General features: G+C 41.6%; 1 protein-coding gene and 1 non-coding gene across 3 annotated transcripts in view; both read left to right on the top strand.

Annotated features, from left to right (window-relative positions):
- Fbxl4 (F-box and leucine rich repeat protein 4) overlaps positions 1-17,266 on the top strand; it is an 84,588-nt gene that overhangs the window by 39,648 nt on the left and 27,674 nt on the right. For both annotated transcript variants that reach the window (XM_076924073.1, XM_076924074.1), the window contains exon 6: positions 14,609-14,822. In XM_076924073.1, coding sequence (XP_076780188.1) covers positions 14,609-14,822 — 214 coding nt within the window. The remainder of the gene's footprint in view (positions 1-14,608; positions 14,823-17,266) is intronic.
- Positions 7,549-7,680, top strand: LOC143438695 (small nucleolar RNA SNORA17). The gene has a single exon (XR_013107394.1). It is a non-coding gene; the product is annotated as a small nucleolar RNA SNORA17 (small nucleolar RNA).

Here is a 17,266-nt window from a genome sequence, read left to right as displayed (position 1 = left end):
TAGTGCTATTATTAGTTTTCCTTTTAGCACTGCTTTCTTTGTGTCCTGTAAGTGTTGGTATGATGTGTCCTAATTTTCATTAAATTCTAAAAAGTCTTTAATTTCTTTCTTTATTTCTTTTTTGACCAAGTTATCATTGAGTAGAACGTTGTTCAGGTTCCATGTATATGTGGGCTTTCCATTGATTTTTGTCATTATTGAAGACCAGCCTTAGTTCATGTTGATCTGATAGGATGAATGGGATTATTTCAGTTTTCTTGTATCTGTTGAGGCCTGTTTTGTCACTGATTATATGGTCAATTTTGGACAAGGTACCATGAGGTGCTGAGAAGAATGTTTATTCTTTTGTTTTTGGATGAATTATTCTGTAGACATCTGCTAAATACATTTGGTTCATAACTTCTCTTTGTTTCACTGTGTGTTCTGTGTAGTTTCTGTTTCCATTATCTGTCCATTGATGAAAGTGGAGTGTTTAAGTCTCCCACTATTATTGTGTGAGATGCATTGTGTGCTTTGAGCTTTAGTAAAGTTTCTTTTATGAATGTGGCTGCCCTTGCATTTGGAGCATAGATGTTCAGAATTGAGATTTCATCTTGGTTGATTTTCCTTTGACCAGTATGAAGTGTCCTTCCTCGTCTTTTTTGATTTCAACTTTTGGTTGAAGGTTGATTTTATTGGATATTAGAATGGCTACTCCAACTTTGGGCCATTTGCATGGAAAATTGTTTTCCAGCCTTTTACTCCAAGGTAGTGTTTGTCTTTTTCACTGAGGTGTATTTACTGTATGCAGCAAAATTCTGGGTTCTATTTATGCATCAAGTCTGTTAGTCTACATCTTTTTATTGTGGAATTGAGTCCATTGATATTAAGAGATATTAAGGAAAAGTGATTGTTGCTTCCTGTTATTTTTGTTATTAGAGGTTTGTGTGGCTATCTTCTTTTAGGTTTGTTGGAAGATTATTTTCTTGCTTTTTCTATGGTATAATTTTCCTCCTTTTGTTGGAATTTTTTCTCTATTATCCTTTGTAGGGCTGGATTTGTGGAAAGATATTGAGTACATTTGGTTTTGTCATGGAATATCTTGGTTTCTCCATTTATGGTAATTAAGAGTTTTGCTGGGTACAGTAGCCTCGGCTGGCATTCGTGTTCTCTTAGGTTTAGTATGGCATCTGTCCAGGATCTTCTGGTTTTTATAGTCTCTGGATAGAAGTCTGGTGTAATTCTGCTTTATAAGTTACTTGACATTTTTTCCTTACTGCTTTTAATATTCTTCTTTGTTTTGTGCATTTGGTGTTTCTAAGATGTAACAACAAAACACAACAAAATAGAATATAATAAGATAAAACAAATGCCATCACATAAAGGTGGGACAAGGCAAATCAATAAAGGGATAAGAGCTCAAGGGAAGGTACTAGACTCAGAGACCCACTCATTCGCACACTCAGGAATGCCATAAAAACACTAGACAGAACGCTAGAAAATATGCGCAGAGGGCCAGTGCAAACCCTGACGGCCCTGTGCTGCTGCTGCTGCTTCCGGCTCGGGGGCTCAGATGAGATTTGCTCATGTTAATTTAGAGGGCCTTGTCTCTTTGGTGTCCTCCATTGCCTCTGGCTCTCACACTCATCTTCTATGGGGTTCTCTAAGTTCTGATGGGGTGGGATATAGATGTCCCATCTGTTTCTTCAAAGGTCTCTCTAAGAGTTTTGAGACCTATATTCAGATCCCATCCTGAAATTACCATTCTCACTATACCTGTGCCTAAAATCGATCTTTTTCAGGCTGACCTTAAACTCAGGAATCTCCCTATTTTTTATCTTTCTGAAAAGCTCACGTATTATTGCAGCTGCCTTTGTTATTTTAGGTCTATGAAACCCCTCATACAATTCATATTGCATCTGTATATTTTCCATAGTTATGAAATTACATATTTTTGAACTCATGTTTTCAAAGTTCTTTCCCACATCCTTAAGCGTTGTCCTGAAGGTCACAGCATTTTGCATATTTGCTGAGGAACATATAAATACCCTTGACTCCTGGACTCCTGCTGTTTGTAATTATCATGGAGTCAATAACCTTGGCAGAAAGAACATTACCCAATAACCTTGGGAGGGAAAATATTTATAAAAGGCGAAACATGAAGTAAATTATGTACATTATTACACAACCATGTCAAACCATGTCAAACTGTCCCTTCCATGGCCATGCAGAACTGGATAAGAATTGGAGATGTCCTCCATTACACTTGAATGAACATGGTAAATGATTTGCTTCTTTCAAGGCTATGATGAAAAGTGATAAAACACATTTTTCCCCTTGAAATTGAAGACAACTATGATGCCTTCATAGACAACTATGATGATGTTTAAAATCTTTATCAAATTGTTTACAATAGGGTTTAATATTCATTAATGATGAATTCTGTGCCTGCACAGAGGGGTCAATGGTCAGCAAGTGCCTATTGAATTGCTTTAGCATTATGGCATTTTCTGTGCACAGGTCATCGGCAGGTAGGGAGCTAGCTTGCCTTCAGAGGCACTTGTCAGTATTGGAGAAGTACTCCGTCCTTGCAATGTCTGCGCGGAACTGGATGTTGGCTTGCTGTAAGTGATGAGACCAGGTGGTGAACAAGTTCTGGCGCATCTGCTGGTCAATGCAACCTGTGTAAGCAATGAAGGCTGCTGACAGGAGGCTGTCCCCAACAATGGTAGACATCTGGTTTTTAACAGTTTCACTTGTCTTTTCCCAACATTCCCTTTCTGCAGATAAACTCTTTGGCAGTGCAGTGTTCTGGTTTACTTTTGTTTCGACAGCTGCCAGGTCTGCCTTGATGTCTTAGGCCTCTGGTAATGAGGACAGCATACTCCTCCTTGTAGCAGGTGATGCTAGCTTTCAGATCCAGGATCATCTCCCCCACTTCATTGGCTTTCTGCTGGTTGTCTTTGGCTTCATCTTCCAGCTTCTGTAGCTCATTCCTCAGGAGCTCCACTTGCTTTATCATGTCTGCATAATTGAGCTGTGCAATTGCCCACTTCACCATAGGACCACAAGCCAGGGATGCCTGGTTGACGATCTCATATAACTGGGGTTGGACATGTAGTTTTCTCATATGGCATCATCTTTTCTCATATGGCATCACTGATCTCCTTGGCTGAGAAGTTGATGATGGTGGGGATGAAGTTCTCTCTCATGATGATGGAGTGGATCTGCTTCCAGTCTGTGGTGCTCTCACAAAGCAGCAGACAGATAGATGGACTCCAGAGCCAGCTTCACAATGGCAGGAGGCCTGGCCATGGACCTCACCTCTACCAGGTGCTGCTTCTTGATGGACTTCACAGCATTCTGGGCCTCGATGACAGCAGGCTCCACTTTATCGTGATCCTCCTTGACACTCATCTGCTTGTCTGTGATTACTTCCTGCTGTTTGTGCAGCTGCTCTTGAATTTCTTGCCTCATGACCTTTTTCTTCTCAGCCTCCAGCTGGTCTTTCACCATTTTTTCAGCTTGTCATTGGCCTCTGCATTCTTGGCCTCCAGCTCTTGGCTCTTGTTCCTTGTGTCACGGTGCAGTTCTTCCACCTGGTCCAGGGTCTCTGATTTTTTGGATCCCAGCATTCAGGTGAATTTGCTGCTCCTCCAACTTGCTGTGCTTCTCATGGAAGAGGTTGGCGTAGTGGGTGATGAAGCCCAGGTAATGCCGGGGCATGATGGCCATTGTTCTGCCACCTTGCTTTACCAGGCCCGAGTTAGCCTGGTGAAGAGTCTGATGAACAAACACACAGGTATTCACAATGGTGTGTTGGGGGCTGTGGTAGTTTATCATACACAACTGGCATGTAGTCAGGCACTGTATAGTTTGGCTTCTCCAGGAGAACCAAAGGTTCAGATCACCCAGATTAACCATGGCTTCTCCAGGTCCATTTTACTGCTGAATTCTTTGCCAACTTGATACAGTGCTTCAGTGGGCCAGTTACCAAACCAGTTCAGCACACACCTGTTGAATAGGGCTGGAGAAGTGGCCATCCTGTCCTTGTGCCCCTCTGAGGATGGGTTCATCGTGAACACCATGTGCAGGTCGTGGATCACCTGGCTGGTGAACCACTTGGAGAGCTCCTCATGTGAGTCCAGCATGAGACCTTCCTTCTGGGCCCCCTCTTTGCACCGAGTCATCAGCATGACATACTCATCCCCTTCAAAGAGCCCAGGAACCTTGGCATTGGACAGAAGGGTATTCGTTTGTTCCAGGAATCTAGTATCTAAGACATTGGATTCATCTTGCTCTTAGGACAGTGCTGAGACATTCTGGCTTTAAAAAGGAAAAGATAGCATTCATAATAGATGAATCCAACGTCTTAGAACTCCACAATGGCAGCAGTAAGGGGTTCTGCATAGGTGTGGAGTAAGGGGATGAGCCTCAGCATGGCATGGCTGAAGGTGCCATAGATTTGCATCCGGGCAGCTGGTCCTGGGTAATTCACATATCCAACAAACACATGGTGCAAGAACCTATGTGAGAGGGGCTTTCTCTCAGGGTCAGCGGGTAGATTGCAAGTCCCAACGTTGCTTAGTGCATTCTCCACGATCTCAGACCAGGCTGTTTGGGCTGACAGTACCACTAGCTGGGCCTGGTATTTATCAATCTAAGTAATGTAGGTATTTAGGTCAATAGGAGTTGCTTTTCCAAAAATCACCACTTGTGTAACAGACTCTGCCAGAAGTTTAGCCAAGATGACTTTCATCTCCTTTTCCACCAGAGTGAGCCATTCATTGATTTGGGGCGTGTTCAGTGATAGACACTGGAGTTTTAAACATAACTTCCTCCCCTTCTCAGGATGAAATGCCGAGGACCACAGAGTTGTCCTCATTTGAGATGATGCTGGAAACACCAGCAAACATTTTCTTGAAGTGCTTCTGAAACTTGACCACATTCTTGCTATTTCCAATGATTTCAAGCAAGTCCTCATCACCCACAAAGTAGAACCTGGGGAAGGATGAGTGCTCCCATTCCATGTACTCTTCCAGTGCTTTCTGGATCTTCCTGAGCTGGTCAGCTAACCATTCCAGAGACCTCTGGACTCCCTGTATGTTCAGAACATCCATCACAAGTGAAGACTTGGAGACTTTTTCTTCAGAGCCAGAAACTGTGCTGATACTCGGGAAGCACTGGGTTGACAGGCAGCAGGTGTCTGCATCACCTGTGAAGATGCCTTCCAAGTAGACCCAGCACCTCTGCTCATCAGTCCACACATCAAAGAGAGCCATTCGGTTCAGCTTGTCCTCCCAGTTCAGGGCATCTTTTTCAAAAACCTTGTAATAGGGAGAGAGTTTCCTGGCAGAGAGGCTGCTGGTGTGCTCCTTGACCTTGCTGAAGAGGTCATCCAGTCTTGGATCTGGAGGCACTTATTCTTGATAGCTGACCAAATCTAGCTTGTGTGTGTTCCATACTTCCTGTATCTACTTTCAAAATTCTTCCAAAACCATCTTCACTTGTGCCACTAGCAGCACATCCTTGACCACAGCTTCATTCTTCCTTGTCAACCTCCCAGATCTGGCCCAGGAAATTTTTTAAAAGGAATCTCTTTAAAAAACATAAATAAAGCTCTCAATATCAAGTAATAGTAAATGAGAATTCACAATGTAGAACAGACTGGGGGAAATAAGTTATTCTTCTTCCAAATGACCCATCACATGATTAAAATGAATAACTAGTTGATCAATGAAAAATAGCCATGTAACTGCATTGAAACAAAACTTCCACAAGGCGCATTGAGAAATGATTCATGTATGGTCACTTGAGTCTATTGCTGCTGCCTTTATGAGATCAATATATTATGTAAAATTGGGAGGAGAGAATGTGAGCATATTGATTAGACAACCTGCTTATAGTGAAAATATGCGTATCAGAGTCTGGAGGGAGGAAAAACAAAAGCAAAATGGCAGTATAATGGTGGCCATGTCTTTATTGTGCTTTCTGACTCTGTCATCCAGGTCAGCTTGAAGTCTTCCTGTTCCTTAGTGATGCATTTGTGAATGACTAGGTGACACTCCTCTATAAATTCTTTGGAGGGAAAGTTTTCCATGATGGCAGCAAAGAAAGAAAAGAAATTCTAAGTCATTCTAACTCAAATATGAGAAGGAAATCTAGGTAAAAGTGCTTTGCCCTGTAACAAAGACCATAGGTAAGGCCAAAGCTTCTTGTTCTAAGACTTCATTTACTTCTGTGAAGTCACTTTTCTAATCTGCTAAACATTTTAAAATTATTAAAGCAAAATTGGATTTTTGATTCGTTGAAAGCCAGCGTTCATTCTTAGATTGCTAACTTATAAATGAATGACTCATCGTGACTACTTATATACTCAAAATGAAGTAACTGTGTTAACTTGTCCAGTTTGGGGGAGTAGTTTGATCCCATGAACAGAAATGTACCTTTACTAAAACTTTTAGAATGGGTCTGCATAGGTCTAAGTCAGATAGGGCTCCAGCACTGAGAAGGGGAGTGGCCACAAGCTCCCATGCCTAACCCAGAAGCAATCTCCAGCTGACAGCTGCTGGCAAAGAAAAAATTCATTTTCTCACTGGAGTTTCACTGGACATACAGACCACACCTAAGGACAGGCTCCATGTCCAGCATTAGATGGCCAACACAAAATGAACTCAGGACTGTTTTTTTTTAAATTATTTTTTTTACCTTACAGATCTTTTTGTTTATATATCATGGTTTCTGATTTTGTGCTTTTATGGGATTTCTGTGTGAGTAAAAGGTGTGTTTATGACTATATATGTTTCTTGTGTTCTCTCTTGGCTCTCTTTGCTGTTTGTTTCTGGGTTGTTAGTTGTTGCCTGTTTTCTTATCAGGAAGAGAAAGAAAAAGTATGGATTTGGGTGGGTGAAGAGTGGGAAGCTCTGAGAGGTGTTGGGAGAGGGGAAATTGATCAGAATATATTTCAATAAAAAGGTGAAAGATGAAGTAGTTCTTTTAATTGGAAGGTTTACTCAACTGCTTTTAAAATGCCACATGTATTTCTTACTTGTTTTGACACTATGGCAGAATACATGCTAAAAGCCACTTCCAGACGGAAGAGTTTGGTTTTGGCTCACAGGTCCAGGGTACAGTGTTTCATGGCAGGGAAGATATGGCAGCAGGGTTTAGAGCAGGTCCCTGCAGTCAGGAAGCATAGGAAAGAATGCTGCTTTGCAGTGAACGCTCTCCTTGGTATTCAGACCAGGACCCCAGCCCATGGCACAGTGCTGTCATCAGTGAAAGTTGGGTCTTTCCACCTCTATTAACTCAATCTAGATAATTCTCCACACACTTGCCCGAGGCTAATGTAATCTCAGATGTCACTCACAGACAGTCCCAGGAACTAATGTGTTCTAGATAATCTCTCATGGACATATCTAGGGGATTCTAGGTCTGTAAAGTTAATAGATAATACGTGCCTTCATTCTCTATGTAATGCAAAGGACTGTATGTGCCAAGGATCTGTTTCAGTTGCTGAAGAATATGAAGAAACTTACAGAATTCAGTATACAAGTATGTTAGTAAGTACCTGCTCCTAAAGGCATTACAGATGTGTCTGCTATGTCACATGTGTGTCAGTGGATGACAGAGAGGAGAGAGGCTATGTAGATACTCAGTGTTCTGACCTGGCAACATCTGAATAATCAGTAGCCTAACATTCCCTGAAAAAAGCAAGCCTGAGCCAGCCATCAGTCTTGTGCCAGGAGGCCTGGAGAGAAAGCTAGCCTGAGATGACCAACAGTCCAGCACCAGATATGCTTGGACAGTCTCCTGGGATGGAGACGAAGATGGAGACTAGAAGAACTCTGTCTGGGTCCAACCCTCCCCCTAGGGGGTGGTGAGCCAAAGACAGAAGATCCTTGCAAGGGGCTACTTGGACACACCCTACCACTTCTTTCTGGAGTGGTGGTGTGAATAAGGAAGAAACCTCCTTCCTCCTACCCCCTCACCACCTGCCACAGGTTGCGAGACCTAGCCCTGGGATCATAATCACGAGAGAAGGAAAACTCGCCCTGCTCCGAGCATGGGAAGCATGGTAGAGCTGACCTTGGATATAAGGGTTGCAGGTGAGCCAGCCCCAAGGGTGTGAGTGTGGAAGAGCTAGCCCTCCCTCTTGTCTGCAGCACAGTATGTCAGTTAGGGAGAGATCCCCTCCCTTCTGCCCTTACCACTGGTCAATGTGGGAGAGCTGGTGTGGGACAGGAGAGCAGGCCTTGTCCCTCACCTGCTGCAACTCTTGGAATTGCAGCCCAGTAGAGGTGACCCTGCATGTGGGGGTTGCAAATGAGCTGGTACTAAGGGCCTGAGCACAGGAGAGCCAGCCCTGCCTACTGTCTGCTGGGTGGTGGAGTGGACAGCGAGAGACAGCCTTCTCCCCTACCTCATCCCTCTCTATGGCAGGTAGGAGAACTGGTCTTGGGGTCATGAGATGAGAGAGGAGGCCATGTCCCTCAACATCTGCAACACTCTGGAGAGTGGGCCCTACACCTCTCCTGGGCACAGGGTGGGGCTAGCCCTGATTTTTACCCCAAGGGTGTGAGAGCGTAAGAGCATGAGATCCAGAAGGCTGACCAGCTTGGATAGTGCTCAGGCCCAGATTCAGGGCTTTGAATTAGCCCGCCACAACATCTACCCCACAGATGAACTGATAGTGTGAATGAAGTGTCCGGTCCTACAGATCCAAAACAATAGAATCCCCACAACAGGGGACAGCTGGATATCCAAGAGGAGTCCCAGTGCAGTTCCAGTATTACTAGTGTAGCAGAAGCCAGAGGCCTCATACCAATCAGTGAATCATTGCAATGAACATTTGCAAGCAATCAAGTATGAACAAGAGCATATACTATGGGACACACTGAAATACTACAGCTTCTACAACAACATTCTTATTTTTTTTTCTCTGCGGGGAGGTGGCAAGGGTGGAAGGTCGGGGAGGGGAAGATGAGTGGAATTGGGGTGCATGATGTGAAATTCACAAAGAACCAATGCAAAGTTTTAAAATGCTAATAAATAAGTAAATTGTGTTTAGAAAACCAGTGGGAAACAGATTATGTGAGAATTGCATGTGGCTTATTGGAAGTTTGTCACCACTCAGAATTGCCACCTTTGAAGTGGATCCAGAACCTGGCCATCACCATGTTTTGTTCTACATTGGGGATTCTACATTGGGGATTCAGTGGCATTCCTTAGGAATTGAAGGGTGACCTGATGGTGTTCTGCCCTTGCCCCTGTTCCTCTCAGTTAAATTATAGAGATTCCAGTACAATCTTGGCATAACACAGGTGTGATACCCCTCCTCTGCTAAAAGCTTTTAGAAATAGGGAATTGTTCTCTTCCAGAATGACAGCCGGAGCCTTTATCATGACACAGGAAGTGTTGCATGTTCTCTGACTTACTGACTGCCCCTCACCCTGGACCTCCTGCATCAGTTTTTGCCCCAGCCAGTGCCCCTGCCCTTCTCTTTGATTGAAATGTTCCTTTTCTTTGATGCCTACTTTGGTTACCTCCTTGTGGTTCAAGGCTTCCCTACCCATGCTTTGCTGAGACTTCTCTGACCATGTTTGGTTGTCTTGCTTTGCTATTATTTTACCCTCGACATTTTCCCACTCATTAACACACTGTTCATTTTACTTATTTGTTTCTAGTCTCATCCCACTAAACTGTATGTCAGCTTCATGAAAGTGGGGACAGTGTTTTATCCATGATGACTCCCAGTGCCCCCACATGTCATAGTGGAAGTTCAATAAATATTTACCAAGTAAATGGATGTGCTGGATGAAGACTGAAGCTTAAGTAATATAATTAGCAGAGGAATTAGAACTGTAGGAGATCAAGGTCAAGGAGTCACAGGAGAGGCATCTGAGTGTTAAGGAAGGAATGGGCTGTTGTGAAACACCAGATGACAACACCAGTAAGATAGGCTATTTAAATTTAAAGTTTACAAGGAATCGGTGACTTTAGGAAGAGGTGAAAAATGATTACAGATGAGCAAGTCCTATGGAAATGTCTGGTCTACTAGGGCTTTTTCAGTATTTAAAGCAAGTCAGGAACAACAAATTTTTTGTTGTTGTTGTTGTTGTTGTTTAAAAGTAAGATAGGGACTGGCAAGATTGCTTAATTGGATAAAAGTTCTTGCAGCACTTGCCTGATTACTTGATTTCCATCCCCAGAACCAGCAAAAAGGCAGAAAGAAAATTGACTCCACAAGTTGCCTTCTGAATACACACATATTACACACATTTCTCAAAGACTAAAACTTTGCTAACCAAGGTTCAACTTATATTTTTAATGTTTGTGAGCTACTTCGGTCTTTCCAAACTATTTTCATATCATTGGTGTTCAAAACCATGAGGTCATGTGGTGGGTACTGTTCAAGTCTGCCTTTGATAGTAGAGAAAATACTGAGACATGTATGGTGGTTTAAATAAAAATGGCACCGGTAGACTCCTATATTGAATGCTTGGTCATTAGAGAGTGCCACTACTTGACAGGATTAGGAAGTGTGGCCTTGTTGGAGGAAGTGAGTGTGATGGTTTGAATATGTTTGGCCCATGGGAAATAGCCCTATTAGGAGGTGTGGCCTTGTTAGAATAGGGATGGCTTTGTTGGAGAAAGTGTGTCATGGTATCAGCAGGCTTTGATGTCTCCTAGTGCTCAGGCTCTACCCAGTGGGGAAAAGAGCCTTCTTCTGGATGCATTCACATTAAGCTATAGAACTCTCCAGCACCACATCTGCATGCACAATTCCATGCTTCTCACCATAATGATAATGGACTGAACCTCTGAAACTGTAAGCCAGCCCCAATTAAATGTTTGCCTTTCTAAGAGTTGACTTGGACATGGTGTCTCTTTACAGTAATAAAACCCAAAGGAAGACAGAATTTGGTGCCAGGGACTGGGTTATTGCTGTGATAGGCCTGGCGATGCTTTTGTTTGGAGGAATAAGGATTTTAAAACTTTGGATTTGGAAAGCAATGGAGTGCTTTAAATGGGGCTTACTGGCCATCCTAATATGAGTATGAAAGACATTGGTGCTGAGGGTGATGCAAACTCTGGGAGCCTGGCTCAAGCAGTTTCAGAGGAAAAGAATTTTAGTATGTTGCCTAGAGATCATCAGTTTTGTGATAATTTGGTGAAGACTATGCCTCTTTTTACCATTGTCCTGAGAGTCTATTTATATTAATTGCATTAACAAAGGAAGTCTCAAAAAAGCCTAGTTTAAACTTTGTCCTGTGGTTCACTCTTTTGAGGATCATTTTGATCAAGTGTAGCAAAGAAAGGAAAAATACAAAATGTACAGTTCAAAGAGGAAGTGGAGTGGCACTCGGTCTTGTGTTCAAAGATATTAAATTGAATGAAGGAGTGTTGATCTCTGGGGAAGATCTGACCCAGCTAAGCTTATGCATTTGCAGTTAAACAAGGGTTAGTTATATAATGCTAGGCTTTATTATGACCTGGTTATTGTTTTCATTTGGACGTAAGAAGATATGATTATGTGTCAAATTAACAAGGGATGGATTGTAATAGCTATTGTCAGTTGTCAGCTTGATTATATCTGAAATGATCGACAATCCAGAACTTATAAAAATCTTGACAAAAGGTAAAGAAAAGCTCATGTGTCCAGGTGAGGTGGTACATGCCTTTAATCCCAGCACTCACGAGACAGACACATGTAAATCTATGAATTCAAGGTCAGTCTCTAGAGCCGAGGACAGCCAAGCTTAGGCAGTGAAGGAGCTGGAAAACAGAAAGCTGGTGGCGATGTCAAGGAGGGCGGAGTGTTCTGGCTCCAGCAAGCAGCAGAACTTGACAGCCTCGGCCATGTGACTCTTTAGAGTCAAGAATAGAAAGTGTTACTGGAGCAGTTGATGCTGGTTAGGTGGAGCTAAGAAACTAGCAGTGATTAAGAAAAGACCAGCAATAATCTGGTGAAATCTGGGAAGTATTTTTTGAGAACATAAAAAAGGTGTATTCTAGAGACAGACCTTGTGCTGGCAGCTAGACTTGGTAATGTTTAAGAGTCACTTAAGTAGTACTGGTTTTGAAGGCATGAAAGGGTCATGGAGCAGCTTGCCATTGTGAGAGGCCAGGAAAGGACATTAGTGAAGGTGAAGCCTCATTTGCTGGTTGAAGGGGTCATGCAAAGAAGTTGAGGCTTGGCATCATGAAAAGTGCCTCTGAGAGACTATTGGTGATGTCTAGTTGCAGTGGAAGACACCAGTGTACTTGAGATACTAGTATGATGGCATGACCACCAAGAACAGCAGCAACAATTGAGTGGAGTCAACGATAGCCCAGAGTGCTAGAGAGGGCAGAGCTAGAGAAATGACTCAAGCCCTTTGGAGGAGCCTAGAAGATCACATAGGGAACTCAGACATTGGAACAAGAATCTGTGAGACCCCAAAATGTTAGAGCCCTGGACTCTGCCGAGGAAAGCTGCTAACAATGAGTGGAACCAGCCCAAGAGAAATAAGTGTGTTGCAGCCATGAAAGCTAAAAAGAGTTGGACATCAGTGTGGAGATGCAGAGTTTAGAGTTTGTCCTGTTGGTCTTGCTTTGGTCTATTCTGACATTTTGGAACAATACTGTATATCCTGTGCCATGGTATGTTGGAAGTATGTGATTTGCTTTTTGCTTTTGCTTTTACAGGGGATTACATACAGTTAAGAGATTGCCTGAGTCTCAGATGAGACTTTAGACTTTTAACATTATTGAGACTGTTATAGGCTATGGGGACTTTTGAAGTTGAAGTGAATGTATTTTTCATTGTGCTATGGCTAGGTCTGACCCCCATAGACTCATGTGTTTGAATAAGCCTGTGGGGAACCAGGGAGTGGAATGTGATGGTTTGAATGTGCTTGGCCATGGGATATGGCCCTATTAGGGATGTGCGGCCTCATTGGAATAGAAGTGCTCTTGTTGGAAGGAGTGTGCCACTGTGTAGGCTGGCTTTGAGGTCCCTTAGACTTAAGCTCCACCCAGTGGGGCAGAGAGCCTCCTCCTGGCTGCAGTCAGATCAAGATGCAGAACTCTCAGCTCCTCCTCCAATTCCTCATCTGCCTATACAATGCCATGCTTCTCAACATGATGATAATAGACTGAACCTCTGAACCTATGAGCCAGTCTCAATTAAATATTTGACTTTCTAAGAGTTGACTTGGTCATGGTGTCTTTTCACAACCATAAAAACAAAGTGCCTAACAAAGACAGTATGTTCCTGGGAGGTAGGCTTCGAGATTTCAGAAGCCAAATCTAATCCCCATGGCTTGTTCTCTTTCTGCTGCCTGTTGATCCAGATGTAAAACTTTCACCCCACCTCTTTCACCATCATGTCTGCCTGCATGCCACCATGCTTCTTGTCATGATGTTAATGGACTTGACTAAACCTCTCAAATTTTAAGCCAGCCCCAACTAAATATTTTCCTTTATGAATTGCTATCTATGGTCATGGTATCGTCACAGCAATAGAACATGAGTAAGACAATGGGTGGATAGTTCCTCCCTACCCCAGGTCATTAATAGAAAAGAGTAGGAAAGGACAATCCATATTTGATGTTTAGCCTCATATCCTTTTAAAATTTGAGTTATATGATTTAGTTCAGTTTTATTTTAAATGTGTATTTGGTAGGTTCTTAGATGACCTAGGGAAAGTTTTGGTGGAAGTTAAGAGTGCTAATGCTGTTTGATTGTCATGGAAGAATAATCACAGGCCCGGGAGGGATAGTGGGTGCACGTGTGAAGCTACAGCTTACTCAGTTAATAAAGTTTCATAAATTTACATACTTTCAAATCACGCTAACACTTAGAGTACTTTCTATTACAGCAATGAACAAACAGTTCAATCCCAATTATTAAACAAGATAAATAATGTGATTTATATTCTGATGAAACACTTTCTATTTCTTTATCTTTCTTATTTCTATGTATTTATAGGAAGCCAAAATTGGATATTTTATATTAATTCTGGCATCAAGCAGTCCAGCTACTAAATGGTAACAGCTACAGAGAACATAATACAACAGTACAGTTTTATATTGATACACACACACACACACACACTCACGCACAGCACACACACACACACATGCACACACACAGGCACACACACACACACACACACACACATATATATGCCAGCCTAGATATTTTCTGGATTAAAAAGTCACTCTGACTTGTTTCAGGGTCACTTAATTAAACTGTTCATTTTATATACTGTATACAATGTATATTACCCCATTCTGAATGGGCCTTGTTAAGATGGTGATATATACTGAGCATCTAGGGTTTTATGTTTTAGACTTTACAACTCGGATGTGAATTGCAGGTGCGCAGACCTATATCCTCTGCCATCTTAATTTCCACTTAATATTAGCTGACTTTGCACTATGTCAATCCATGTAAATTCATTTTTTTTCGAAGCTTGGTTTGAGTTGGCCATGAACATTTCAGAATGTAGTAAGAACCCAATGAATCAAGTTATGTATTTTCTTTAGTAGGAAGCTGTTCTCTTTAACTGTCTATTAATTTCAAAGTTTTTACAGAATTATCCTTTAATTTTATAAAATTTCCATGGATATTGTTTTCACAGGTTTCTAAAGGTGTGTGGATCTGAATTAGTACGCCTTGAGTTATCGTGCAGCCAGTTTCTTAATGACACTTGCTTGGAGGTTATTTCTGAGATGTGCCCAAATCTACAAGACTTAAATCTCTCCTCCTGTGATAAACTGCCACCTCAGGCTTTCGGCCATATTGCCAAGTTATGCAGCCTCAAGAGGCTCGTTCTCTATCGGACAAAAGTAGAGGTAAGAATAACTCATTTGTGTTTTTCTTAATGAAACATCTGGCTGAATAGTTAATTGCTTTCAGATATTCGTGTGATTGCTTATTTTAAAGCAGAGGTTATGACATCATGTGGATACTATAAAATCATTAAAATATTGTTACTCACGTCAAAGTTGAAATCTATCATGGTTTTAAATGCTAAACTTTTAAATGATGTTCAGGGTCCCTGGGAAAGAAAAAGGGGTGGACAGTGAGCCAGGTGCTGGTAGAGAATGACTGAGAAGAAGAGGCAAATGACATGCAGGGGGATTTTCACTTGAAGTAGGAGGAAGCAAAGTGCATGGTATTAGAAGTGGACATGTAAGTAAAATAATTAATGGTATCATAGTACCCAGGTCTCATAATCACAAAACAGAATCTGTCATATATATGCTTACTTTTCCCACATGCATCTGGGGGACATATTTCCATGTTAGTATGTGTTAGTACCTAACTTTTCATTAACTGTGGACTGTGTGTTATATTACAGTCTACTCACCATTCCCTCAGTGATCACTATAGTGGGACATGCCAGCAGAATAATAATAATATAGAGACTTATTAATATTTATATAGCTTAGGCTACCCCCTAGCTAGCTCATTGAACTCAATTAACCAGTCTATTCTAGTCCATGTCTGCCATGTGTCCGTTACATCTTTCTCACACTTTGGGCCTGCAGTAGCCCTCCTACCAACCCAAGCAGCATGGTCTGCAAGGGGAGATCACACTTCCACACACTCTGCCTGTCACTAGTGGCTAGGCCTGTCTGAGAGACGTAGGTTGGTAGGAAGCCACTTCTAGCTCTGGGAAGTGTTTGTTCCTCACCTTCCTTCCAGAACTCTTCTCAGGGCTTAAGCTTGGATTTACTGCCCCACATTGGGTGCCAATATTTCTGGCCTTTTACAAACCTGTCAACTATGTTAATAAAGACACAGAGATTCTGGTATATTTAAAAAGCTTAGGCCTTTAACTTGGGCTCTTCCAACCCAACTAAATCTGCCTGCGTCCTGCCATAACTATCTACCTCTCTGCTCATGCCTGTGTCCATCCACCTCTGCGTCCATTTGCTGATCCCTGCTTCTGACTTTCCTCACATTATTCCTTTCTCTCTGACAGGAAGTGCACCTTCCACTTTTTGCCCAGATATTGGCCCCCCAGCTCTTTATTAAAACCAATCAGAAACCTTAACAGCGCATGCCAACAGATCATGATTTTATTTATTATGTACATTTTATAAAATGTCTGACTAATGACAGTCTTCTGTAGAGAGCTTCTACTTGTATAATATTGTTACTATGGGACAGTGATACTCCTGGATTAAAGAAGAGATGCAGAGATCCCATAATAAACAGCAGCTTCTGTTTCTTCATTCTTTCTCCTCCAGACACATAGGCCTACTTTTGCTCCATTCAGCATTTTTACTTAATTCCAACCCAGGGCTCTGTTTATCTGTACTGTTTCCCAGAATATTACATTTCTTAATAATTAGCAGAGTTGTAGCTCATTTTAAGTTTTAAAAGATGGCTTCTTGAATAATAGTTAAAATGAAGTCTCTTTTCTGATTTGCACCTCTTATATTACCCAGTTTTATTGTCTTTTAAACATTCCTACTAAGCTCTAGCATGATCATTATTTTCCTTTTTGTATTCTGTTTCATCATATTAGGATATATATATATATATATATATATATATATATATATATATATATATATATATATGTGTGTGTGTGTGTGTGTGTGTGTGTGTGTATGTGTGTGTGTATGAATAATGCCCTTCTTTTTCATTGCACTGTTTCCGTGTTCTAGAATAGAATCTAATCAGCATTTGACATGGTAAATATTTACTAAGTGAGTGAATAAAAGAACTGGGTTACATTTCTTAAGATGCTATACCAATGACTTTCTCACTATAACAGACCTTTATGGGTCTTAAATGTTGCTTGGTTCAGGGTGTTCAGCATCTTAGTATTTCAGTTTCCTTCTCTAAGATAAAAATACAGATCTCTTTGGGTCGTTATGACGACTGAATTATATGTAATGTTTTTAGGCAGTTCCTAGAGCAGTATCAGCAGCTGAGGAAGGTTGTAGTAACATTATCACAGCAGTTTTGTAGGATCATGTTTTACTGTGAAGGGAAAGAACTTCCTCACTGTTCTAGTCAAGTCCTTCTGGTGGATCTAGATACTTATTCTACGTGATGGTTCATTTCTCATCGGGAGTTTCATTTAGAAGTTATTACATTCTACTTTGCACTCTGATAAAGCTTCTGATCTGCTCACATAGGTCTTCTATATCTTGACGTGTGTTATAGTTTTCTTCACTTAGATCCTAAGTAATTCTGACTACATTTATATGTTACGTGCTGCACTTTCAGGTGCTGTTTTTTTTCTTTCATTTAATTTTTACTGTTTATTATTAATATA

This window comes from Arvicanthis niloticus, chromosome 25 (assembly GCF_011762505.2).
Source record: "Arvicanthis niloticus isolate mArvNil1 chromosome 25, mArvNil1.pat.X, whole genome shotgun sequence".
Lineage (NCBI taxonomy): Eukaryota > Metazoa > Chordata > Mammalia > Rodentia > Muridae > Arvicanthis > Arvicanthis niloticus.
This window is presented reverse-complemented; position numbering and strand designations above follow the sequence as displayed.